At 34.0% G+C, this 25,823-nt stretch overlaps 5 protein-coding genes across 7 annotated transcripts; 2 read left to right on the plus strand and 3 right to left on the minus strand.

Annotated features, from left to right (window-relative positions):
• Positions 1 to 1,578: 1,578 nt before the first annotated feature.
• LOC125811110 (uncharacterized) lies at positions 1,579 to 1,909 on the minus strand. Its single transcript, XM_049490604.1, has 2 exons — positions 1,825 to 1,909; positions 1,579 to 1,732 (listed from the first exon to the last, which is right to left on the minus strand). The coding sequence occupies exons 1-2, from the start codon at positions 1,899 to 1,901 to the stop codon at positions 1,579 to 1,581; spliced, it is 231 nt and encodes a 76-aa protein (XP_049346561.1). The 5' UTR covers positions 1,902 to 1,909.
• A 4,413-nt stretch (positions 1,910 to 6,322) lies between these two features.
• Positions 6,323 to 8,475, plus strand: LOC125810696 (COBRA-like protein 4). Its single transcript, XM_049490169.1, has 6 exons — positions 6,323 to 6,410; positions 6,505 to 6,584; positions 6,851 to 7,307; positions 7,385 to 7,532; positions 7,627 to 7,904; positions 8,010 to 8,475. The coding sequence occupies exons 1-6, from the start codon at positions 6,353 to 6,355 to the stop codon at positions 8,291 to 8,293; spliced, it is 1,305 nt and encodes a 434-aa protein (XP_049346126.1). The 5' UTR covers positions 6,323 to 6,352; the 3' UTR covers positions 8,294 to 8,475.
• Positions 8,476 to 8,895: 420 nt separating this feature from the next.
• LOC125810695 (protein COBRA-like) lies at positions 8,896 to 12,597 on the minus strand. 2 transcript variants are annotated; one of them, XM_049490167.1, is made up of 6 exons: positions 12,390 to 12,597; positions 11,032 to 11,111; positions 10,317 to 10,773; positions 10,006 to 10,165; positions 9,635 to 9,912; positions 8,896 to 9,223 (listed from the first exon to the last, which is right to left on the minus strand). In XM_049490167.1, exons 1-6 carry the CDS (start codon positions 12,499 to 12,501, stop codon positions 8,931 to 8,933), a joined length of 1,380 nt encoding a protein of 459 aa, XP_049346124.1. In that variant the 5' UTR covers positions 12,502 to 12,597; the 3' UTR covers positions 8,896 to 8,930. The 2 variants fall into 2 exon arrangements, with proteins under 2 accessions (XP_049346124.1, XP_049346125.1); XM_049490168.1 differs by lacking the exon at positions 8,896 to 9,223 and having other exon boundaries at positions 9,805 to 9,923; positions 12,390 to 12,584.
• Positions 12,598 to 14,805: 2,208 nt separating this feature from the next.
• Positions 14,806 to 19,804, plus strand: LOC125810699 (uncharacterized). 2 transcript variants are annotated; one of them, XM_049490170.1, is made up of 6 exons: positions 14,806 to 15,110; positions 16,161 to 16,542; positions 17,316 to 17,512; positions 17,688 to 17,835; positions 18,446 to 18,599; positions 19,408 to 19,804. In XM_049490170.1, exons 1-6 carry the CDS (start codon positions 15,052 to 15,054, stop codon positions 19,431 to 19,433), a joined length of 966 nt encoding a protein of 321 aa, XP_049346127.1. In that variant the 5' UTR covers positions 14,806 to 15,051; the 3' UTR covers positions 19,434 to 19,804. The 2 variants fall into 2 exon arrangements, with proteins under 2 accessions (XP_049346127.1, XP_049346128.1); XM_049490171.1 differs by having other exon boundaries at positions 15,008 to 15,110; positions 16,190 to 16,542.
• Positions 19,805 to 20,386: 582 nt separating this feature from the next.
• LOC125810755 (histone H2A.Z-specific chaperone CHZ1) lies at positions 20,387 to 23,813 on the minus strand. The gene is made up of 7 exons (XM_049490239.1): positions 23,674 to 23,813; positions 23,460 to 23,581; positions 23,132 to 23,184; positions 22,831 to 22,894; positions 22,664 to 22,706; positions 22,516 to 22,563; positions 20,387 to 20,913 (listed from the first exon to the last, which is right to left on the minus strand). The coding sequence occupies exons 1-7, from the start codon at positions 23,755 to 23,757 to the stop codon at positions 20,752 to 20,754; spliced, it is 576 nt and encodes a 191-aa protein (XP_049346196.1). The 5' UTR covers positions 23,758 to 23,813; the 3' UTR covers positions 20,387 to 20,751.
• Positions 23,814 to 25,823: the final 2,010 nt, after the last annotated feature.

The following is a 25,823-nucleotide window of genomic DNA, read 5'->3' on the forward strand; positions in this document are numbered from 1 at the left end:
TAGCTTGATAGAATTAAATTTTGTGATAGCAGTTTAATTTAGTGGTGTGCACTATTCGAATTAAACCGAATAATCAAATCAAATCGAACCAAATTTTTATTTGGATTGGTTTTTTGGATTGGTTTTGGATTAATAAATTACTTTGTTTAGTTTTTTGGTTTGGTTTCGTCTTTTAAAAAATAAAAACCAAAAAACCAAAAAACCAAGAAAATCCGAATCATATATATATATAATGTTTAGGTTTAGAAATAAGTTGAAGTTAACCACTTTTGTCCCTTTTTGGTTATTGTCTTTCATGACGATTACGTTTATATTTTATGTTTGAATTACATCTATAATAGGTATACTTATAAGTATTGTGTTTTAAGTTGACTTATGATTTATATTAGAAAGTATATTTAAGGGATTAAATATTATTACTTTGGTTATGTTATTAATTATTGACCAAACCCAAAAAAGCCGAACCAAATAGGGGAAAACCAAACCAAACCAAATTTATTTTGGATCGAATTAGGTTACACTTTTACAAAATCAAAAATAGAAAAATCCAAACCAAAAATGCACACCCCTAGTTCAATCAATGATAGCAGAGTAGACTCTTCAAATTACCCCCCCCCCCCCCCCCCCCCAAAAAAAAAAAAAAAAAAAAACCCCAATTTCTTTTTTTTATATAAAATAATATAAATCACGTAAACATGGTGATTATCTGTAATAATAGCATATAATTTAATCAAATCTACTAAATTATATTTGCTGGAAATAATGTACAAAAGTAGATGCAATTGCGGTCTTTCTTGCAATACTGGATGGGCCTGGCGCACCCCAAGAATTTATAGGCCCAATGCTGATTTAGAGATGGAATTGCTTTGTCAATTAAGCGTTTGTTCGACATTTGATGGAAATTGAAAAAAATATATTTGAAAGTTAAAATTAGCATTGCAAATACTAATTTCAAGTATAGAGAAATTTACAGATGTTAAACTCAGATTCCCTCCATTTTATTTTTATAAAAATATTTGATTGGACACAAAAAAAATTAAAAGGAAAATTACTTGTGGAACTTGTTATAATCTTAAAATTCCAATAAAATTTATATTGCCAACAAATTATGTCGTTGAAGATAAGATAAAAAGTTTTTTTTTTAAAATTAAATTATTATTAAAATATAAGAAGATGACACCTTCACGCGTTCATTTTTAACACATAATTGATTTTTATAAATCATCTTTCTATAATTTATTTATTTTTAAAAAATATTCATTTTATCTTTAACCCCATGATTTGTTGGTTGGCCACATAAATCTTATAAATTTTTAGAAGTATAAAATAGAACAGAGAGAGTACCATTTATGGCCAAAAGGGTAAGTCAATAGGAAAGGGGAAAAAAGGATACATTCCTCGTAGAAACACTGAAATTACTTGGATCATTATAACTTCATATATACCAAACGAAAATACAATAAAAAGGAACAAGGACCATCACATGACTGATGAATAGATTTCAATACAAATATTAGACATTGACTTTAAAAAAAAATACTACGAGAAATATTTGGTTATTGAATTGAGATATGATTATTAGTTGTTGTCGTGATCAGAGAAAAAACGGTTGATAGAAGGCATGACTTGTGGTGGACGAGTGCGTAGGAAGTTTCGAAGGCTGTGTTTTGCATACTTCTCTCCTTCTTCTTCATTTTCAAGTACTCCCATGCTTCTATGTGCCTTATTGATCCTACAATTTTTATATACTAAATTAATATTAATAATGACTCAACACACTTAATTGACATGATCATGAGATTTGTTCTTTTTTTTTTAATATACCTGACATCAGGATTTAAGAGAACATTCCTTGTTAGCTGAAAAACACACATCCCCGTTACAAATGTCATGGCCGCCATTAGTGGATATACCTGCATCGCAATTGATTCAATAACAAAGGCTGAATTCATCAAATTTAAATCTCGAATTACCTTGTATTATGTACAATTAAGGAGGGATTTAGTTGAGTATTACCTCGGGTCTAATCCAACGCCCCATTTAGCGTAATGTTATGTCCTTTTATCAACTGGTTGGGTACCTAGACCTTTTTTTGTAAAAGAAAGAGCTAATAAGTGCTTGTATATGTAGATTATATATACGTTGAAGGTAGATGGGGTGTACGTTTGTCTCCTGTATTTCATTCGTTTATATAGCACTCCGATCCCTCAAATTACGTTTCTATAGCATTGGAAAGCATGGATTAATTATGGATGTTTCCACCAATCCACATATGACAAGTTGAAGGTGAGGGCTTAATTAATTACTCCCTCCGTTTCATATTATTTTACCCTTGTTGCCTGATATTTTTTGAGGAGTTTTAATTAGAGGTGTATTTTATTAACCTAATTTTTTTAATAATGTTTTGAAATTCTAAATTTAACTACTATAACTATATATAGTTATTTAATATTAAGAATATTTTTTAAAAAAAATAATAAATCTCTTAATTTACTAAAATGAACAAGTAAATTAAAATAACATATTGGCCAAGTAAAATGATAGGAAGGGAATACACATTTTTCAGTGGGCTGGCTGATAAGCAACAAGTTTTCTCTTGGAAAGCAATAAAACCAGGTGCGCCTATAGCTTCTAGTTTTGAAGTTGACCTGCTAATTTAGCCATTTCTTGTTCCACAAGCCTCTCGACGACGATAATTCTAGGATTAAAAAATTGCAAGTACTCCCTTTGTCTAATACTAATATTTATCAACTATTGACTATACACATTTTTTAAGAAACTATAAATAAAAGGATAATTTTACTATATTACCTTTTGAATATTATTCATTGATTTCATAAAGTGGACAAGTATTGTTGGACATCTCAAAATAATACCGTAGACAACTATTATTGGACGGGGAGTATTTTTTTTATTTTTTTTTGGTTCATAAACTAGAAAGACTGCCGGTCCAAATCGATTTCGGAGACCATGAAACATAGCAATAATTTCATTGAAATTAGAGAAAATCTACGGGTACTGCATCCAAACAAGGGAATTTGATTTTTTATCTATATTTTGACTTTCATATGTGTACAATGCTACATTTATCTAATAAATATATTCCCACCTATTTGTTTCGGATATATCTCTATTAAAGTGAGTCAAATTGACCGTGAGGGGTCATATTGGAATATTTAAACTGGGATGAAATCAATCGTTACGAAATTGTGTACTCAATAACTCCTTCCTTTGTGAATTTTGGATTGTTCTTATCTAGATTTAGTTAGATGAGTAAGAACCATTCATTAATATCCCTTCACCTGATCCTATTTAAATAATAATAATAATAAAAAAACAGCATGAATAAGACGATAAATTGTGAGAAATTTTCTCTTCTACTTTTATTTAATTTTAGACTAAATTACAGAATAAATCCTTCATTTGAGTTGTTTTGAACATCATTTAGATACCAGCCCCATTAGAATTGTCTTCAATCCAAACCAATCTTTTTGGGCCGAAAAGGGTGCATGGTAAGTTAAACAAACCCAAATATGGCCCAGTAATATCATGATTCATGAGGCCTCCTTCACCTAAGAGAACATCACCAGACCACGCCTAGTCGACTTTTGAATTATGGAGAAAATTCAGAAAAAAGAGAACTTACGAATATTTAATAATAAAATTTCTGTTTCATTATATTTTATTTGTGATTGTAATTAATTTGTTTTTTACTACTTATAAATTTGTTGCAAACTGTTGGATTTATTAAAGACTCATCGATGAAGAAGCTCGAGGATGATGATTTTGTGGCAAAGAAGAATTAAAAAGGTTAAAAGGGACTATGTTTTTAGACGACACAAAGTTTACTAACATAGTAGAATCACACCAGCTTTTTTTTTTTTTTTTTTTTTAAGTTTTAGTTTTGTTTTTCCATCTGGAAATTACAGATTCCTTATTTTTATTTTTACTTCCATGTAAATAGTAGTTTGTTATTTAAGGTAACTAACAATTAGGAGATAGTTGGGTAGTTTGTGATTCTTTTCACTTTTACTTCATGTAACTACAAATATGTTGTTTAAGGTAGCTAGTATATATGACTAGTATGTTGTTTAAGGTTGCTAATATATAGGATAGTTGGGTAGTTTATTATTTCAAGTTTTGCTATATATACATGTGTTAAACAAAGGGATAAATACATGAAACATTCAGCACATCTCTTTTTATATATTTTTGCAATCTTTCACAAACAATCTATTTATCTATAAAACATTTTGAAAACAATGATTTATATTTTGATCAAATGTATTTAGTAATCTATGTATAAAATGGAGTAACAGTAGAATATAACCCATGACGGAGCTTTACATCATTACTTCAAGTTATGGTGAAAGTGAGTGTGTGTTTTTTTACAGAGAAAGAGGGAATATGCATGAGGGAGACAATGATGGTTTGTTGAGTTGAGTATGATATAAGCATTACGTTGATATCAACAGTCCCTTGCAACTCACTGAACACGCCAAACCACATGCAAACTCGTATATATTCCGTAACTGGACTCCGAAGGACCTTACCTACATATTCGTTTGTGTCTTTATTTCATTTTTTGGCTCTTCTCTTTTTCTTTATTACTCATTTGATAGAACTATAATAAGAATTCATCTTTTTTTGCGCTAGGGTGTGTGACGATTGAGGTTTGCTCAAGTCGTTCAGCATTTGCACCATCAATCAGTTGGTTGAGAGTCTCAGTCACACTTAGGGTGGCAAAATGGATAAATAATATGGGTATCCGCTCATATTTACCCATTTTAAATGGGTAAAAAACGAATAATACTCATATTATCCATTTAAAAGTGGATAGTTAAATGGATAAAATGGGTAAAAATATGCATTCACACAAACAAACAAAAAAAGTGATAAAGGGTTGGATAATAAGAAAGTCTTTTTTTTTAAAAAAAAAAATCTATAAAAAAAAAGAAACTTTTTTTTACTTTTTTTTGGGATAGGGGGTGGAGGATGGTAGTGGGTGGGTGGGGGGGGGCTGGTAGGGGTGGGTTGGTAATTTTTTTAATTTTTTTTTGGATGGGGTATGGAGGGGGGGGGGGGAAGTAGGGGGTAGGGGTGTGGGGGGGCTGGTAGGGGAGTGGGGTGGTAGTTTTTTTAATTTTTATTTTTTTTTAAATTTTAATGAAAAAAATTGATTTTTTTTTGGATGGGGTGTGGAGAGGAGGGGCTGGTAGGGGGGTGGGGGTGGTAATTTTTTTTTAAAAAAATTTAATGAAAAAATTTAAAATTTTCTTAATCTTTTTTGGGATGGGGTGGGGTGGGGGTCTGGTAGGGGTGGGGTGGTAATTTTTTGAAATTTTGTTTTGTTGGCTTATATATACACGTTTATACTTTAATTTTTCGAACCCCCTGAACGAAAATCCTGGGTCCGCCACTGGATGCAGTGGATGAATCATTGGAATTTGGAAAGTAAAGAGATTTTAGGAACATAACTTAGTTATTCTATATACGTCTTGTATAGGAAGGGGACGTTCTACTTGTTACAATGTCGTCCCTACCAAAACTTTGCCCTTTCTTTCCTTGAGGTAAACTCTTGCAAGGTGTTACGACTTTTTCACTTTCTAATTCTGACTCACCACGTGATCTATATAAATATTTCAAAGTTCTCAATATTTTATTACATCATCAAAATTGAAAATACGCCCTCCGATTCACTTATATTTATCATCACGTTTCAATTTACGAGAATTAATATTTTGAAGTAACATTGAATTTGATTAGTTATATATATATATATATATATATATATATATATATATATATATATATATATATATATAATTTTGATATTTAAAAACTATACAAAAAGTATTATAAGTTGCAATCCTTCTCATATTAATAGAATGAAAATACTCTCGTGAACTCTAACATGACAAGTAAATGTGAACGGAGTGAGTAATTATAAGTCAAAAAACTTCGATTCGCTTCTTAAATAAAAAAGGTCATCTTTTCTTAGCAGGAAAATCACCGTTAGAATGTTACAATCACGTATCAAGGAAATATATTAGTTCATTAAAAAAAGAAAAAGAAAAAAACAAAGAGCTTGATGTATACATATGACATATCACTGACCAAATTAAATCCTTGCTTCAAGATTCAGAAAGTACTCCAGCAGCAATATAAATATTAGAGCTAAATCAACAAACAAAATAAAATGTAACAATCAGACTACACATCTTCTCCCTCCTCTTGCTACCAACAGCCAGTTGGTACATAAAGAAATTACACATGCTATACGACTCATATATATAATTCCAAGTATACTACATATTATACGAGTCATTTTTTTTTGTTTTTGACGAAAAAAATGAGAGGTTTGATTGGTGTTGCTGGCTTCTTCTTAATTGCTCTCATTCCTCATGCAGGTGTTTTAATATCCACACTACTCAATTTGTACTCATTTTCCTTTCTGCTTCTTTTCCCCTTTAAACATAACATTTGTTACGTACATTGATGCAGTTGCATTTGATCCGTTGGATCCCAATGGGAATATCACCATCAAATGGGATGTTATGTCTTGGACACCAGATGGCTATGTCGTAAGCGACTTCATTTACATATATTGATCGTGTAAATTATTGCATTTTAACATGTTGTAGACGCATGTGTTATAATTACATGTTCTTTTTTTCAACATTCTAATTCCATGTTGCTCTAACATGAAGATTGTGTAAAAATAATTTTTATATATTGTCAGTGTATATATAAGTTATAAATCTTTTGTTTTCTCTTAGTTTTTGCAAGTGGTTAAATTCCTAGCTAGATGGTCATTTTTACACATTATTGGGGAAATCGATACTTGTAGGCTACTGTAACGATGAACAATTTCCAAATGTATCGGCATATCATGACCCCTGGTTGGACCCTAGGATGGACATGGGCTAAGAAAGAAGTGATCTGGTCTATGGTGGGTGCACAAACCACTGAACAAGGCGACTGCTCTAAATTCAAAGGCAACATTCCTCATTGCTGCAAGAAGAATCCCACAGTAGTAGATTTGCTCCCTGGAACTCCTTATAACCAGCAATTCACCAATTGCTGCAAAGGTGGTGTCTTGGCTTCTTGGGGCCAAGATCCTCAATCTTCTGTCTCTGCATTTCAAGTTAGCGTGGGCCAAGCCGGTACCACGAATAAGACCGTTAAACTTCCTAAGAACTTCACTTTGCTTGGTCCTGGACCTGGATATACTTGTGGCCCTGCTAAGATTGTTCCACCTACCAAATTTTTCACACCTGATCTTCGACGCAAAACTCAGGCCTTAAGTAAGTCACGTTCCTCAAGTTAATTTTCACTTATGGTCATTGATATTTATGCACTAATCACTGATCCTCTTTTGCAGTGACATGGAATGTAACATGCACATACTCCCAATTTCTAGCACGAAAACACCCGAGTTGTTGTGTTTCCATGTCAAATTTCTATAATGAAACCATCACTACTTGTCCTTCTTGTGCTTGTGGTTGTGAGAACAGAAACAAATGTATCAAGTAAGTCTCTAGCTACTTACAGACATAAATTTCCAGAGCACAAAGATTGGATTTCATATATAGTAGTACTTAACTTCTTATGACAAATGTATAGGAGCGACTCCAAACTACTGAGTGTGGTTGGGGTAAACACTCCAAGAAAAGACAATGCACCGTTAATACAGTGTACGCACCATATGTGCCCAATTCGAGTGCATTGGCATGTGAAGCTCAACTACAAGGACTATTGGCGAGTCAAGCTTACTGTAACCAACTTCAATTACAGGATCAATTACACACAATGGACTCTTGTTGTTCAGCATCCAAATCTTAATAATGTTACACAAGTTTTTAGCTTTGATTACAAGCCTCTCGTTCCCTATCAATCCGTCAGTAAGTCCTTAATCTCTCTTAAGAATAGCCCATTCGCTATCTCTAAACAAGATCATGATATGGGCAAACATATTGATCATGTGCCAATCTAAAATTCATATGCAGATGACACTGGAATGTTCTATGGTATGAAGTTCTACAATGACTTACTGATGGAAGCAGGGCCATCTGGGACTGTCCAATCAGAAGTGCTCCTCCAGAAGGACAAGGAAACATTCTCCTTCAAGCAAGGATGGGCATTTCCTCGGAAAGTCTACTTCAATGGCGACGAATGTATGCTGCCACCACCAGATACTTATCCCTACTTACCCAACTCTGCCCATCGTAGCCCTGCTGCCTTCGCAACATTGTTATTTTCCCTGCCTTTCCTTTTTACTATACTCTTTTGATCTTTTCTCTAGTTTTGTCAGTCATTGAAAATTTTGAAGTTAAGCAACCACAAGTTCCGTAGGATGTTGGGATCACAGAATTAAATTCTTTGAAAGGACAAATCCGGTGTGTGCATAGGAATATCACACTGAACTCCACAGGGTCATTATAGGCATTGATAAATAAAAACTTCATTCATGTCATGAAACGCTCACAGAATAATGTACATTGCTAGCTCAAGGAAGACAAAGTTTATAGAATATAGCATTCACACAATAATGTTTAATTGAATACTGGAAAAAGATATGTACCTCAGCTGAGATATACAGCAAAATCGCACCACCGTAGATCGGACAAAATGCAACTCCTGCTGCAAAGTATCTTTTTTACAATGTAGAAAGCCATTACAAAACATTAGTAGAGAAAACAAGAGTATCAGAGTATCTAATATAAGCAGTTACATGTGTTTGTGAATTGGTCTTTAGTTCCATACAGCCTAGAGACACACTATGAACTTGACAAACCTACAAAATACAAAAACCATGTGACACAACTGCTAAAGGAGACTATGGTAGCAGCCCTTTTAGCATGAAACTAATATATGCACACCACCAGTTAGAACGCATGGCCATTGCACTATACACAAATGATAATTTTTTAAATGTATGTAAGGACAACTGCCATCGAAGACATCAGTGTCACCACTAATGTAATCAGAGACACCTCCCATCGTGAACCAGCATTTGGCAAGTACGGATATGCATCAGGAGGAGGCATCACACAGTTGTCTCCATTGAAATAAATTCTGTGAGGAAATGCCCACCCCTTCTCAAAAGTGAAAGTTGATGCATCCTTCCGGAATAGTAGCTCTGACTGGACATTTCCTGAAGGACCTGCTTGCATGAGCAGATCATTGTAGAATTTCACACCCCATAGCATAGCAGTGTCATCTGTAATAACATCCATAAGGTTAGTCGTATCATTTTCAATCTATCAGCTGATCCTGTAGGTATATCTAGGTACAAAAATTAAGTGTAGTCACAACCAAAGTAATGACAATTCTAGAGTAAATAAAAAATGGAGAAGCAGATCCCATTTTCGGATATCCCACAAATTGTCGCATTCTAAAACTAGATGTTTTCATTCACAAATTACCTTCCAATTTTAGGTGCCTCCGAACAGCTCTTACATAAGGAGATAGTAGAATAAACATGACATACTTCAACTTTGCTTACCATATGTGAAATAAGCTATAGCGAAAATATTATTAGAGGGACCGAAAAACTGCTAATATATCTAATTCACAAATGAAACAATGACAGCTAAATGTCGGAGCATTTACAATCGGATTGAGGACTTACTGATTGATCCATACGGAGTTAGTGACTTGTAATTAAAGCTGAATAATGTAGTGAGGTTGTCAAAGTTCGGATGTTGGACAACTAAGTTCCATTGTGTATAATTCATCCGGTAATTGAAGTTTGTTATAGTGATCTTCACTCTCCAATATTCCTTGTAATTGAGTTTCACATGCCAATGAATCCTAATTGGGCACATATGCTTTGTGCATTGTACCAAAGGAACGTAATTGTTCTTCCCATGGTCTGATACAACTGAAGCTAGGTGTGGCGTTTCTGGACTGCAATGAAGCTTGAGAAGAAAGTAATTAATAAAAACACTTCAATAATAACAATGCTAATTAGAATTGGTGAAAAGAAATTCTGGGTCATACTCTACACAACTCCCACGCTGAGTGCCATTACTCTGACAGCCACAAGTGCACGTCGGGCAGGGCACAATCGTGTCGTTGTAGAAGGATGAGAGGGACACACAACATGTAGGAGTCTTTTGAGCTAGGAACTGTGAGTAAGTGCATGTGACATTCCAAGTCACTGTCAAGGACAACATGAAAGGTTAGAACCCAATCTTCAATAGATTGCAACTGTGTGTATCTTAATGAACTTGACTAAAGTTTGTAAGATTGGCACACAAGTTGCCAATCATAAGAATGGGAACTGCATGTACTTGAGAAAAGTAACTTACTCATAGCCTGTGTCACTCTTCTCCCATCTGCAGAGACGAACTTAGTCGGTTTTACAATTTTAGCAGGTCCACAAGTATAACCAGGCCCTGGAGCCTTTAATGTGAAGTTCTTAGGTACTCGCACTGTTTTATTGGTTGTTCCAGCAGCACCAACACTAATTTGAAATGAGCTAACAGCGTTGGCCGGATCTTGTCCCCATGAGTTGATCACTCCTCCCTTGCAACAATTTGCAATCTGTTGGTTGTAAGGAGTTCCAGGCAGCATGTCAACAACTGTTGGATCTTTCTTACAGCAATGTGGAATATTTCCTTTATATTTTGAACAATCTCCCTGCTCTGTTGTTTGACCTCCCATCATGGTCCATATGACTTCCTTCTTTGCCCATGTCCAGCCCAAACTCCAGCCCGGTGCTTGAATATGCCTATATTGTTGAAAGTTGTACATTGTCACCACAGCCTGTTAACTTCCAAACGGTTAATGATTAGAAGCTTCCAGTTTGAGAAATGCTTATCAGAAGGAAGAAAATAAAGAGAAGGGAGTCAAAAGGGACTGTCAAGCTTAAATGACTAAAACTCTATGTCATGTATGTCAAAGCTATTGAGATGAATAAACTGCATCCAAATTAGCCTCTGCTCTATTGCGTGGAGGTCATCTAAAGATTCATCTAAGGGAGGTCTAAATTATCAATAGATGATCAAGATTACTGTTACTTACCACATATCCATCAGGTGCCCAGCTGATCACATCCCATTTAATAGTAATGTTTCCATTTGGATCAAGTGGATCAAAGGCATCTGGTAGAAAAAGTAAAATGTATTAGTTAAAAACCACCTACACTTTCCTATGCACAGTTATCTCTTGATAACGCAATAGCGATGGGGAAGTGAAGACATGTTTCAGATATAATGTTTAATATTGGTCCACAAAATAGACCAAACAATGAATATGTTTCTCAAGGAAAATATTTTCGGAGAAGATTTTTCTTCATAAACTCTTCTATAAGTCAAATTTTAGTAGAACATGCACAATTTAAACATAGAAATCTTAACCATCATTCTAATTGCAACTTGTTATATAACTGGGCTACCTAAAGTTAAGTTCTGCAATCTCACAATATGAATAACTACAAAGACAAGAAAATTACTAGTATTTTGAGATTGCTTAACAATTCTACAGTAATTTCTAAGTTCATATTCAACCGAGAAACAATTAAATTACAGAACCACTGATTTAAGCATGGGAGTCAACAAATTTCGTTCAATCCTGTGTTTTGGAGAATGCAATGCTGCAAAGAAGAGTCAGATTATATATTTCACGAGATCATTTTTATCATAAAACATGACCATGATACCACAGAGGCTATAACAAAAACTGTTAACCCGATATTTTTGTTCTTTATAGCGAAATTATCACCACAATTAAAATTGCTTCAATTCATGCAGTACATTCATTTTGTACTAGAAAAGACGCTAAAAATCTAATCTTGGAGCTCATTTTTTCCAAGAATAAACCAAATCAACACCCAATGTCCTGTTGCCTAACAAGATTTTGCATGACTAGAAACAGAATACTGAAATTTTCACTTCACAGAGTCCCTTGATACTTGATATATATGTCCAATCATAGCAACAAAGATATAACAGTTACCATTAAAATCAAGTTTTTGATTCTTAAATCATAGATAAACATGCCAATCTCTCAGAAAATAGCCAACAAGAGCAATTTTTTCCTCCCTCAACTAATAGCTATTATCTTATAATTTGTCCAATTAAAAAAAAGTGACTTTCTAACGTAATAATTGCAGACTCTATTTCAATTTATTTATTTTTTAGTCCAAAGAACACGTTTTTCTAAGCATGACATGTTTAATACCAAAAAATTGAAGTATGTTTTTGTGTTCATTTAGTTTAAAACCATACCATTCAAAAGTCTTGTTTGATTTCATAAACTTTGTATCAAATTAAAATCAGACTAACAAATTAAAACGGACGGGGTATTAGTTGAGTAGGAACAGAGAATCAACCCAACCTAAGCAACTAGTAAAATCCAAGTAAATAGTCAAGATAACTAACCTGTTAAATGGAAGCTGAAGGAAGAAAGCAAGAATAGTACAAGTATGGTGGAAGCAAAAAATCTGAACAAGCCCATTTTGGTGTTGTAGCAGCTGTACATTTTCTTGAACATTCTTTTTTTTCTTTTTCTGTGTGCTACGTACTGAAGGGGGTGAAAAAGAAGGACAAAGAGTCAGGTGGCAAGTGGAAGAAGCTAAACAACTCTGAGGCCAAGCTTGTCCATTCCAATAAACTCCACTTTATTCAAATCCTCCTAGATAGTGGTGGTCACTAGTTACCCACTAGCCACTGCAATTAAAATAAAATTCATCTTACTTTCCTATTTATTATTCCGTTTGTTTCAATTCATGTGACACCTTTCAAAATTTGAAAATTTTAACAAGTTTATTTTTAATAATAATTTTTTTATATATCTTATAATTATTTTGAATTGTTAATTACAATAACTTATAACACTTTTTACTTAGTTTATAAACATGTAGATTTCATTTAAAAAAAGTTAAAGATTTTATATGTAAATTTCTGATTAATCTTAAATCGTTTAGCTTTCAAAAAATAAAAAATATCACATAAATTGAAACTATATTAAATTGGGTGTTGGAGATGGTTTGCTTGGGATATAGGCTACATAGTGTTAGGCGAATAAGTGGACTAAAATTAATTAGGGTCTACATACCAAATAAATAAAAAGCATTACATTGTAATTATTTTCCATTTTAAGGTAAGAGAAAACAAAGATGCGCAAGCCAAATTCCAGAATCTCGAGTCCCCTCCATCAAAGAATAATCAGAAAATAGACAATTCTTGGTTAAGTTAATAATTAAAACCCTACCATATACCCAATGTAACAAGATTGGAACCAAGATACTCTTTAGTCTTAAATTATCTTTTTTCGTGTTTCATTTTTTTCTGATAATTAAAAATAAATCACCTAGTATTTTTTATTTCTGCTGAAATTGGACTTGAGATCCTATTAGCTCTCAATACTTCATCAAATTATTGCCCGTCATTTGTCGTGTTTCTCTTTTATCTTTTACTTTTTAAAAAATATTAATTAAGAGTTGTTTTTTATATTATTATATTGTACTTGTCTTAAAATATAATATATCAGTATTCACTCTATTTATGTATAATCTTGAAATGTTTTTAATTTTCAAGAACAATTATATTAAACTTGGAAATACATGCCACAAAACAATTGTTTTTGTATAAATCTCTATATCCTTGATTCTTACTTTCATTTCTTTGTGGGGTAATTGATTTCATACATCAAACTATTGCTATTTTTTTAATTCCTTCTTGAATTTCTATCAATTTATTTTCGTTCGTTAATTAATTTAGTTTCAATTATCCTACTTGGGTGTTATTTCTTTAATTCCTTCTTGAATTTCTATATCTTTATTTTCGTTCGTTAATTAATTTAGTTTCAATTATCCTACTTGGGTGTTATTTCTTTAATTCCTTCTTGAATTTCTATCTCTTTAATTTATATTTTTGAAAATATTATTTGAAGAAAAGTGCAATAAGTAATCTTATAGTTAACGAGACATATCTAGTTATTTCATCTGTTGGTCTCATGAAACCAAACCCATTTGGGTTGAAGTTTGTAATTGACGCAATGCACAAAATGTTGTTTAATTTAACCTCAATTTTTATTTATATTCTTTAATTTTTTATGTACACGAGTAGACTATATAAATTTATATAAAGTTGAATATTTAGATCACATATTCTATGCAGTATAATACAGGTAAGACGCCGTTTATGATGCAAATTGCCACATAGAACGCTTTGTAGGACACATTTGTCTATTTATTCAATTTTATACAAGTTGTTCTTCCATGATGACTCAGTTGATTTGGAGGGTGGTCATTCTGAATCGATTTCCTCTCAATGTCTGCTGAGTCGAGTCTGTCACATAGGGCTTTGCTAGTGTGATTTTACATTTTGTGCACGGTTAATGCACTAGGTTGTGTCAGAGATTGTAGCGGCGGCAGGTTATCTTGAAGTTCCAAAAAAAAATAAAAAATCTTTTATACAAGTCTAAGTGTTGAGTCGTAAATATCTATATGAGTGATTTAATAAGTACTCCCTTTGTCCCATATTAAATGGACATATTACTATAAATACTTGTCCCATATTACTTGATCACAATCAAGTTAAAATTAATTAATTTGTTCTCATTTTACACCTACAATTAATATGACTTTTGGAAGTTTAAACAAATTTTGAAGAGGCTAATTAATATTAACATAGGATAAAATAGTAAAGTTAATCAATCCACACATAAAATAGAAAGTGTCCATCTAATATGAGTCGAACGACGTAGTTTTTAAATAAAGTAATTCAATATTCTTTAAGAAAAAATTAAAAAGGAAAAGGCCAATGCATAAAGACCTAACAACTTCTATGTTTCCAATTCCAAATATTATAATTTCACACAAAACGAATAAACCGATTTAAAAAGTTGGTAATAGAAGGAGGAGAAGCATTATATTGACCATTTGGTCGGTGCTTTTCCTCCAAGAAATTTCTCCGATTACAATTTTCTTTGTAGACTCTCCATTTTCCAATTTGTTTTGCAAAATTTGCTGCAAAAAAAAATAACGACTTGCTTTCTTTCATATTAGCCGAGCTAGGGTTTTGAACAGTTGTATTTTTAATGGAGGTTGCTGGATCTACAAGGAAGCCATTTCAACAAACCGAGATTAACTGGGACAAGTAAGCTTTCTTTGTTGGTAATTTTGATGTTCTTTTTTTTTCGTATCCTAATGATGGAATGATTATGTGTTTAATTATGTAAAATGATGATGGGTGTTTCAGGTTGTTATTAATACGTGTTTGATTATGGAAATTGATATTCGTTTCCAATAATTTAGAGTTAGGAATATAAATAATTTCAAGATTGCGCCTGGGTAGGGTTGTAAATTAGCTGAGATCTTTATGCAGTTATTTTGAGAATTAACCATGAAATGCAAAGGGTGCCATTTGGGACTCATAGTATTTCCTGAGGATGAAATTTTATCTTAGAAAGTGATTTAGTTTGAAATGGGAGTTAATTGTGAGTGGGCATTGCAAAGTGATTTTCCGGCTAAACCAGAGAGGGAGACTAATACTTCGTTTTTACACAATCCTGTGTACTATAAAAGTGACTTGCCTTTGAAATTGAATAGTATGAGGCTTAAACTGTATTCAATATAGATTCTTATTTACATATTTATTTAGTAGACAAAAGGTTCACCAAGACGCTGGAAAAAAAAAACAACAAACATGTTGGAGGTCTCAAGTTTGAAACCCCTTGCCAGCGAAAGCAAGGGGTTTGCCTTCTGGGTCGAGCTCGTCGCACCAGGCTTGCCTAGTGCGGGTTACCTCTCCTATGTGGTTTGCAAGCTATTGCATAGGAGAGGGGGTTTTACCCTGTGCGCACCCAAAAGGTAGTGGCTGTGGGTTTCCTTGTCATCAAAAAAAAAAAAAAAAGACGCTGGAAAAATCAGTAGAATGGAGAATTTTCAGGTTCTATCTCAAGTGGATTTCATGCCTCCAAAGTTCTGTAATCTTTAACATAGATTTAAGTTTCTATTTTATAGGATAATTATTTAACTGTCAAGTAGGATCTGTTTGTGCTGCAGCTTAATCTTTTAATGATGTAGTGGTCTGAAGGGATAATTTCTTTGCGTGTATGCAGGCTTCCTTCTATATATTTAAATCCCTCTTTTTAAGTTTTTCTTTTAAACTTCATGCTTCTCTTTATATCTTCCACCTCTGATGCAGGCTTGATAAGACTAGGTTCTATGTCGTAGGAGCTGGGATATTTACAGGGCTTACTGTTGCACTATACCCCATTTCTGTCATCAAGACTAGAATGCAGGTGGCAACCAATAATGCTGCAAACGAGAGTGCATTTTCTGTTGTCAGGGGCCTAGTGCGAAATGATGGCATTCCCGGTTTATATAGAGGTTTTGGAACTGTCATTACAGGGGCGGTTCCTGCCAGAATTATATTTCTCACAGCACTAGAGACCACTAAGGTGACTGCATTTAAGATGGTTGAACCGTTCAAACTATCAGAACCTGTACAGGCAGCTATAGCAAATGGTGTTGCTGGCATGCTGGCGTCTCTTTGTTCACAATCTGTCTTTGTTCCAATTGACATAGTATGGCCTTTATCTGCTCATTCTTTTTTTTCATTAATAGTGGCATAATGACTTGGATAAGTGGACTGTGAATTAGACATAATTTATTCTCTAGAAATCCACTTATAGCTAGATTAACTATCTGAATAAATCTGGAGAATATTTTCTTAAATTATCAGATTGCTCTTTGTTCTTTTTTGTCATTTACTCGAATTTTCATTAGAACACTAACTACACTTGGCTGAATTGAGCATAGCAGTGTGATTATTTAAGTTGTGTTTCAAAGGTTTATGCTCTTCCTTTTTTTTATTGTTACTACCCTACATCCTACCAATGTTATCAAAGGCGCGCTTTAAGCATGCTTAAGCCCTGAAGTGAGGCTCAAAACATGTTGAGCGCTTCGCCCCGCTTTCTGCGCGCTTCAGCGTCGTCATCAAGATTCTAAGACAAACTTTTCCTTGCCAACGAGCCTCTTATGAAGAAGTGACACTAAACAATTGATATTTCACTTTATCATAAAATTTTTTCAATTTCTTTGGACATATATTTGTCATTCATGTTTATAATTATTAGTCTTGGACTAAACATATATGTTTGTATTTTTTTCTCCCTTTGCGCCTTTTTTCATTGAAGCCCACACTTTATTTACACTTTGCGCTTAAAGCCCCCATGGACCTTAGAGCTTTTTTGCGCTTTTCACCTTTGATAACACTGCATCCTACTGCAGCCAGCCACAATTTGTATATGAGTTTTTTCAAGTTCTGAAATTAATTTCATGAAATTTGATGAAAAAGGTTAGTCAAAGGTTAATGGTGCAAGGATACTCAGGACATGCAAGCTACAATGGAGGCTTGGATGTTGCTCGCAAAGTTCTGAAGTCAGAAGGTATTCGTGGACTATATAGAGGATTCAGTCTATCTGTTCTAACATACTCTCCATCCAGTGCTGTATGGTGGGCAAGTTATGGTTCAAGCCAGCGCTTCATTTGGAGGTTAGATGATAATGCTGATCTTTCAAAATTCATTAAGAGTGGACTTTGTCCCTTTCCTCCCATTCACTTTCTTGTTATGCCCTTGAATTGGGTTGCATCGTCAAGTATTTTTGTTCTACAGATTTCTATTGGGTAATCCTTTTGTGACTTTATCATTGCTTGTGGTGTCTATCAGCAAGCTCTTGGATAATGGAACTGAGCATGGTGGGCCTGCTCCCAGCCAGGGGAAAATAGTGTCAGTTCAAGCTGCTGGTGGGATCATTGCCGGTGCTACTGCATCTTGCATAACAACTCCATTGGACACCATTAAAACTCGGTTGCAGGTATTACCTTTGGTTTCTGTTATGAACTCTGTTGCTTGTATCTATCTTTAAAATAGCTACTGCTTTTTCTGCATTTTTCAAAATTTTCCGTACTGTTTACGCTTGATTATATTCATGTGCCCGTCTTGGATGTTTCTCCTTTTTCCTTATATGTTTACTTGGATGGCTGTTCCCTTCTTTCATGCTCTCTGAAGGCTTATGCTGCTCGGACTCTTCAAAAATCCCGTTGGGTGCGCGTCGGATCCTGCAAAAGTAGTGGATTTTTGGATGATCCGGCAAGAGTGCGGCAGAGGTTTAGAGAGTCCGAGCAACATACTACTTGCAACTATACTATGAACTTTGGTAGCTGCTCCCTTTTAGATGGTTTAGGTGTTCTTTTTGTTTTCTATGTGCAGATGGTTGCACACAATTGTGCATTAGTAGCTGCTTTTTTCATCTGTATAGAAATTGTTGATATTCTGTTTTCCCTTTGGTGGTCAGATACATAACTGTGAGTGTTGACAAACAATTCCTATTAAAACTCTAGCCTAGTTTGTTGTCTTGCATGTCGTGTAATTAGTCTCAGCTTCGAGTCTTGTTATTTAAGGACCTTCTTTTTCATGCATTACAGGTGATGGGACACGACAAGAGACCTACTGCACGGCAAGTAGTTAAGCAGCTAATTGCCGAGGATGGTTGGACAGGATTTTACAGGGGATTAGGTCCAAGATTTGTCAGCATGTCAGCGTGGGGAACCTCCATGATACTTGCCTATGAATATCTCAGTAGGGTCTTTAACCTCTTCTTCTCTTTCGTTTACTTTTAACTACTTCATGAGCAATATGTCATAATATTTGGAAGTCCAAGTGTCATCTTCGAACCTAACATGGTGCTGTTATTAATGTGTCCAATTGAATCAAACTGGTAGGTCTTCCACTTGATTTAATCAGTAACCTTGGCTTCTTATGTGATTCTTTTTCCAAGTTTATATGGGACCTTTGTATTCACGTTATTCTGATTTTGTGATTGATCTTGTTATGTCTCATGTCACTAGCTATCATAACTATTACATTTACCTATAAAATTGAGGCTTTCCTGTTCTTAATGTTTCATTATCAGTTTTATCAGATTCTGTGACCAATCTGTTTCCCTACTGATTCTGTGTCTATAAATCTGGTTTGTTATAAAGAGGTGTATGCCTGCTCTATCAGACTTCACTTGATGCAAGCTGTTTTACCTGAATTAGACGTTCACAAGAATGTCCTTTGTAGCATAGTGAGCAAACAATAAAATCCAGTTGGTACTCAATTTGTGACAAATAACTTTAGCATATTTGTAAAGGAGATAAGCTCCACTGGTCTAGTTCTTGATTCTAGCAAAAAAATAACTTCTAACTGATGCTCCATTTATGACAATATGATTGCCAATTAATCAAGAGAAAGAGCTCTATTGTTAAAATTCTTAAGTGTCATGCTTTCAGGTTCTGGAAATAACTTAGATGGAATACGCTACTACTATACTATTTTCTTAACATGAAGATATGAAAACTTGTTTAATATTTTTTCCTGAAACTTGATTTTTTTTTGTTGGCAGAGCGCTTGTGTGCAGTAAACGAATAGATTGATGAAAGCTAGCTGCCAGACGACTCTTGCGGTAGGGTTTTTATACTACTGACATACAGTATTGAGAGCTGGAGATAACAAGACTGCGGCTGATTAGCTGTCTGTATACAAATGACACTATGACGGTGTTATATGAGTTGACTTGGAATCCAAGTACCTGGCCAAAATACAATTAATTTTCTTAGGGATTTCTCACAATATTCTTAAATGATTTTTGCCAGATAAATGCTACATTCATTGGTTGTAGTGAGTCGCTACAAGGAGGACGAAGGACGTATCCTTGAATAATTTTTGCCAGATAATAAATGTAAAATGTAATATTCATTCATACAAGAATAGATAAATGCTTGATCAACTTCATTTTTCAAGGCTTTATATTTGTTGATTTGATTTCTTTCCAAAAATTTAGATCCCTTCTTTTTATACTTGTCTATGTATCCAGAATTGCCCGATTGTACTAGGTCTGCATGTCAATCCATGTAATTGACATTTTTTCGCTAGTAATTTACATATTTTAGTTAGTAATGCAAATAGATTGTAATTGCCATGATGTTTATTCCATCAAAGAGGAGCATTACCTGTTTTGTATAAGTGGACACAAGGGGTTCCATGAACAATAAGAATGATAACTAAAACTCTCATTACTGTCGTTGCACTAACCATCTTGACAACTGATCATGAAAACTTAATAATTTAAACACTCTTAATTGTCTGCAGATCTTGTTAAACATTTTGGACATCATGATTCTTGGGCATATTTCAATGGCTTTTGACATCAGTGCACACTTAGTTTATCTTACAGTCAGAAGACTGAACAGAGAAGATTCAAATCAATGTAAAGGCTGCCTGCATCACACAAATATTGGAGTTGCAAACGCTCAGCCAGCCAATTCAGCCTTGAGATAATTTCACGGGCCATCAAGTTCCAAAAAACCAAAGACCAATTACTATGAGTAAATTGACCAACAGAACATCAATGCTCTTACATCACATTATGAAGCAACTAGCAAGCTGTCTTTTTAGCTGAATTACATTAAATAGGCTTAAGAATCTATTTTACTCTAGATTACACTCTCAAAACTCTTCACTAGCTAACAAATATGAAATGGAAAAGGAATGGAATAGTGTGTTGATCTCACTCTCTGTCCTTTACTGTAGAAAGGGGGGTAAACCAAACAGCCTGTATCAATTGTGCCGAATAAATTCACTTTTCTCCAAAGCGGACAATACAAATGAGCTAGTGTGCATCAAACTAGGGACCATGAAGAGAGATCTATAAAGGGCCATATGGGATTTATTCTCCAAATTGCGCATCTCAAATAACTTGATCTTCATCTTCATCATCATCCTCATCATCATCATCATCACGGCTTACCTCCGCATATTCCTCAAGTGATGATGCTGTATTCAGTTCACCAACCTTCATGTCATCTTGAGTTAGGTTTTTCTCTGAACTCTGTGACTTCCCTTTGTTCATCTGTTGCATAGACATAAGATGCACACTAAGAATCTCAGAAACATCATGAAAGCAACATAATCATACAACAGACATCAATGTGATGGAACTCCAGCAAAGCAAGATACTTTTACACTGCTTAGCACAGTAGATATCACAAATGGTAAATGGGAAATGAAGGAGTATTTGCAACCTGGTAATACATAAAGAAGATGGAGAGTTAAAAAAAAGAGGAGGATGTCATGTGGGCTTATACTATCAAATGGTACAATTAGATAGTAAATAAATATGAGAACGTGAGAAGTAAATCAACTGTCCCCTTCCCATTCATTGAACCAACCAATCGTTACATATAGACATTCACTTCTCAAATTCCATTTCATGGCTCATGGAGACGTACTCTTTAATGGGTATTATGCAATTAAAAGTAGCCAGCAGGACAGTGACTGCTGTAGTCTGCCACGTGTTCTTTTCAATTATTGGCATCAGTTGGACACTACCTCAGGGTATCAAGGAAGCAGTTGAAAAATGGTACTTTTGGAAAGTCAACAGGGCCATCAAGAGTATCAGGAAAATTCTCCCAGCTAGCATATTCTGGTGTATTTTGACAGAACTTCAGATGTTTTGATGGCATTTCAGCTCCTATATACCCTTGAAAGCTAGATGTCTGCTGTTTCTTTTTAGTTGGAGTAATCTCTATTGAAATTATGTTTATTCCCTTTCTAGACTTCATTGGCTCACTGTGCCTGGCTAAACTACCATTTTCATTTTTTGGTTAGATTCCAGTGTTTAGTATAGAAATGCTGTATTTGGAGCTAACATCCCATCTTTGTACTTTTTGCATCTTCTTGATGCCAAGAGAACATCTTACTTGATCAAAAAACGTTTTGTTCAGCTTTAAAAATCAACTTTAAGCATAACTACTACTCCATATGTACCACATAAGCAGACAATCCAACATCCAGAGAACAAAAATATGCTTATGCGTACAGACAATAAATGCACTAACCCTCTTCCAACTATTTTCAATCCACTCCAGGAGAAACAAATAGAAGAGAATCGGGTAGATCCAAAATAGGTAAGAATGAAAATGACCATTAACAGTCATCTACATCATTTGTATTTGCAAGAACAAGGTGACGTACAATTTACATGTTAAAGTTGGTTTTCATCTGACATACAATATTTGAGAGACCGGCATTTGGGAGGATTATAACATTCAAAATTATGCTAAATATTGTTCCCCCCGTTTCAATTTGTTTAACTGGTTTTGACTTGGTACGGAGTTTAAGAAAGTAGAGTCTTGTGGTCTTGAACTAAACATATGTAAAATGTACCAAACTAAAAATAGCCCATGTGCACACAAGGTGCTCAAGCACCATTGTTATTAAGAAAAACGAAAAACAGACAAATGAGCCAGTGTAGAAACTAGAACACCTGATAATTGTTTGTCTAACACACATAGCATGAAATTGGCTTTTCTATCTAGCCATAAATATTTTCTTATTGAATAATTGCCATTGTGGGTCGAGTTTGGGGTTGGGGGCGATCTAGCAACAAGGACAAGACAGGTCTCCCATACAACATTTATCATAAAGTTAATTCAGCAGAAAATTCTCTTACAGCACGTAGAAGTGACCGCCTATCCCGTTCTCGAGCATTCTTGATAGCCTGTAACCAACAATAATACATTAGATTCATAGGTTGACAAATGGACCCGCTGATCATAAAGATGACAGAGAAGCATAAGGATAAGGCTATGAAAACAAACCTCCTCAAGAGCTTTTTTCTCAGCCTCTACTTCTGAAACATCTCTATGAGAAACCAATAATAAGCATATGAGATGTCTTCCACAAACAATGTTCATCATTTAAATTGAAGCAAAATAAAGATTCAATAAATTGAGAAGAGAAGGGGGAAAAGGAGGAATCTTTAAACCTTCCAACCACTTGACCAACACGACATGAACACTTGGCACATACTTTATGCTCCTTTGCACAGCCTGTGATTTTACAAATAAATGCAAAAACATCAAACAAAAACTACATAGATTTCAATAAGGCATAGAGGATTTCATTATGTTGTAACAAAAACAACTTCGCCTCAATCCCAAAATAAGTTGGGGTTGGCTATATGAATCCTCATTTCACCATTTAAGTTGATATCATATTATTTCATTATACTATAACAAATACATATAAAATAGAATAAATCATATGTAAAAGAAGTCAAAACTAACCATTGCAGAGATTGTGGTAAGCTTGACGCACGTTTCTTTTCGAACACTTCTGACTATCAGAAATATAAAAAAAAAATTGAAAAAAACAGGAGCATAAGTCAGTGACTGCTGAGTACCATGGTTCACTAATTTCAATGAACATAGTATAACTATGTACTATAGAAATTTTAACCAGCTATATATGCGTTTCGCTAACCTCGAACATTTTTATCTTCTACAAATTACCCTTAAAACAAACTAAAATTAGGCATCTTTAGAAACTGAAAAAACTTTTGATAGCTAATTTAACCAAAACAAAATAAAATAAAATTGAGAAGTAGAAGTTTACCACTTAGCAGGTTCAGTAATGGCTTTGTATTTTCCATACTTGCGCTTCCAATCAATTTGATCTCTACAACGAAGACATACTCCTGTTATTTCTGAGAGAGGCCTAAATTTTCCACCCACTTCCTGCAAATAAAAGCAACACCAACAATCAATCGTTCAGACCCACAAAAATCTTGACTAAAAGTTTGGTCGCCGGAGAATAAAAGTAGACGTACCGTTTCATTGATTTTGATACCGGCGTTAGGTTTCCAGGCGACTTTGTTCTGATGCTTCGGCGGCCCTTTTCTTACGCCGTTCATCTTTTTCTCTTCAAAAAGTTTGAGCTCCCTTCAATGTCTTGTTTTTTTGATGGAATAACAACGAACATTGACTGGACTGTGGAATCGAATTATTGGGCTAAAGAAATATGACGTTATTTATTTTCTTGGGCTAATTTTGGATGTAGCCCATGGACTTGCGTATCACAAACGGCCCAAAATCCATGTATGTTCTGCTCTTTAAATAGGTTGATTCGCTTTTTTTTTTTTTTTTGAGCAAATTTTAGGAATATCAAACATAAAAATTAGCGCTCTATAACTACAGTTTTGATATTTGCGCTTCATAGCAAACAACATTTGTTTTGTATAAATCGCAGGCATCTGATTCACATGACATCTAATTTGTATAAAATCACGGCGATTGTATATGCATATCGGTTAGATAATTGTAAATATGTAACTACTATGTATATGCATCAATGATTGTGTTTGTATATCTGCATAAAATTTAAATTTGTGTACAATTGATTTGAGTTAAAACATGTGTATTTGTATATCAAATCTCTCTTTCTCCCGCTTTATACAAACACAAATTATACATTGTATTTTGTATAATTTATGTTTGTATAAAGCGAGAAAGAGAGAAAGACAAAAGAGAATTGAGAAGGGAAAGATTTGTATTTGTATAATCATAAGTGTATAGGACGAAAATATATGTATTTGTATTTGTATATATAGTTCTCTCTCACTTTGTACAAACACAATTGTATAAAGTGAGAGAAGCTAGCCAGAGAGTGACGAGCGAGGTTCCAGAGAGTGGCGAGCGAGATTCAGAGGAGAGAGGTGAATGGCAAAAAGTTTGTTGAGAATTGAAATTAAATGAAACTGTAGTTATAGCGTTTATTTTGAATTAATCGTTTGCTATAATGCACAATTTTCCCTTCTTTATTTTTGTACTCTAATAATAATATTAGGCATAAGTAAGTCATGTTGGGAATAATTTGTGGAATATTGTGATACAAAAATTAATGAGTAACTTTTAGGAATAACAAACATAAAAATCATATTAGCGCTCTATAACTACAATTTCGCTATTTGCACTCCATAGCAAACTGTTTGCTATGAAGCATTTGATTTGTATAAATCGCTGGCATCTAATTCGCAAGCATCTGATTTGTATAAAATTGTGGCGATTTGCATAAATCAGATGTATGTGTATGAAAATTGCGTTTGTATATGTATATGTTCTTTGTGTTAGGCTAGAGTGCGAGCAAGATTAGGATAGAGGCGAGCGAGAGAGGGCAGAGAGTGTAGAGAGGTGAATTATATATGTATATCGGTTAGATAATTGTATATATGTAACTACTATGTATATATATATATCAATGATTGTGTTTGTATATCTGCATAACATTTGAATTTGTATACAATTGAATCGAGTTAAAACATTTGTATTAGTATATCAAATCTCTCTCTCGCTTTATGCAAACACAAATTGTACATTGTACTTGTATAATTTGTGTTTGCATAAGCGAGAGAGGCGAGAGAGAGAATTGAGAGTGGCGAGCGAGATTCAAGGGAGAGATGCGAGAATGGCAAAGTGTTTGCTACAAATTAAAATTAAATGAAATTGTAGCTATAACATTTATTTTGAGTTAATAGTTTACTATAATGCAAAATTTTCCCAAAATTAAACGTATGCCTTGCAAAAAAATAATTATTTGTTATAAGGAGCATAAATAGAGATAAAAAAAATGGGCAAAAATGTAAACGCCCTCAATTTTTTTTTCCTCTTCTTTTCTTGTATGTATAATTACAACCTCGAGTTGGGAACTTGGGATTCTTGTGAACTCGGCTTGTCATTTGTACACTTGTAACCGTAATGTAATTTAATTTGTTATTATAGATTATTTACTTTTTTTTTTTTTGATGATCATATTTGGTTCAAATTATATACTTCTATTTATTTTAGTTTGGTCACTTTTATTAACAAGCGGTCAATCTCGATGTCTTTAATCTAAAACAGTCACAAAAGACAGGTTGGAAAATAAATGGTCAACCAATTTCAAGTTGTATTACTTTTCTAATGTACTACCTCATATTACAAG

Source organism: Solanum verrucosum, unplaced genomic scaffold, assembly GCF_900185275.1.
Source record: "Solanum verrucosum unplaced genomic scaffold, falcon-dt-bn FXZP01000032.1, whole genome shotgun sequence".
Classification (NCBI taxonomy): domain Eukaryota; kingdom Viridiplantae; phylum Streptophyta; class Magnoliopsida; order Solanales; family Solanaceae; genus Solanum; species Solanum verrucosum.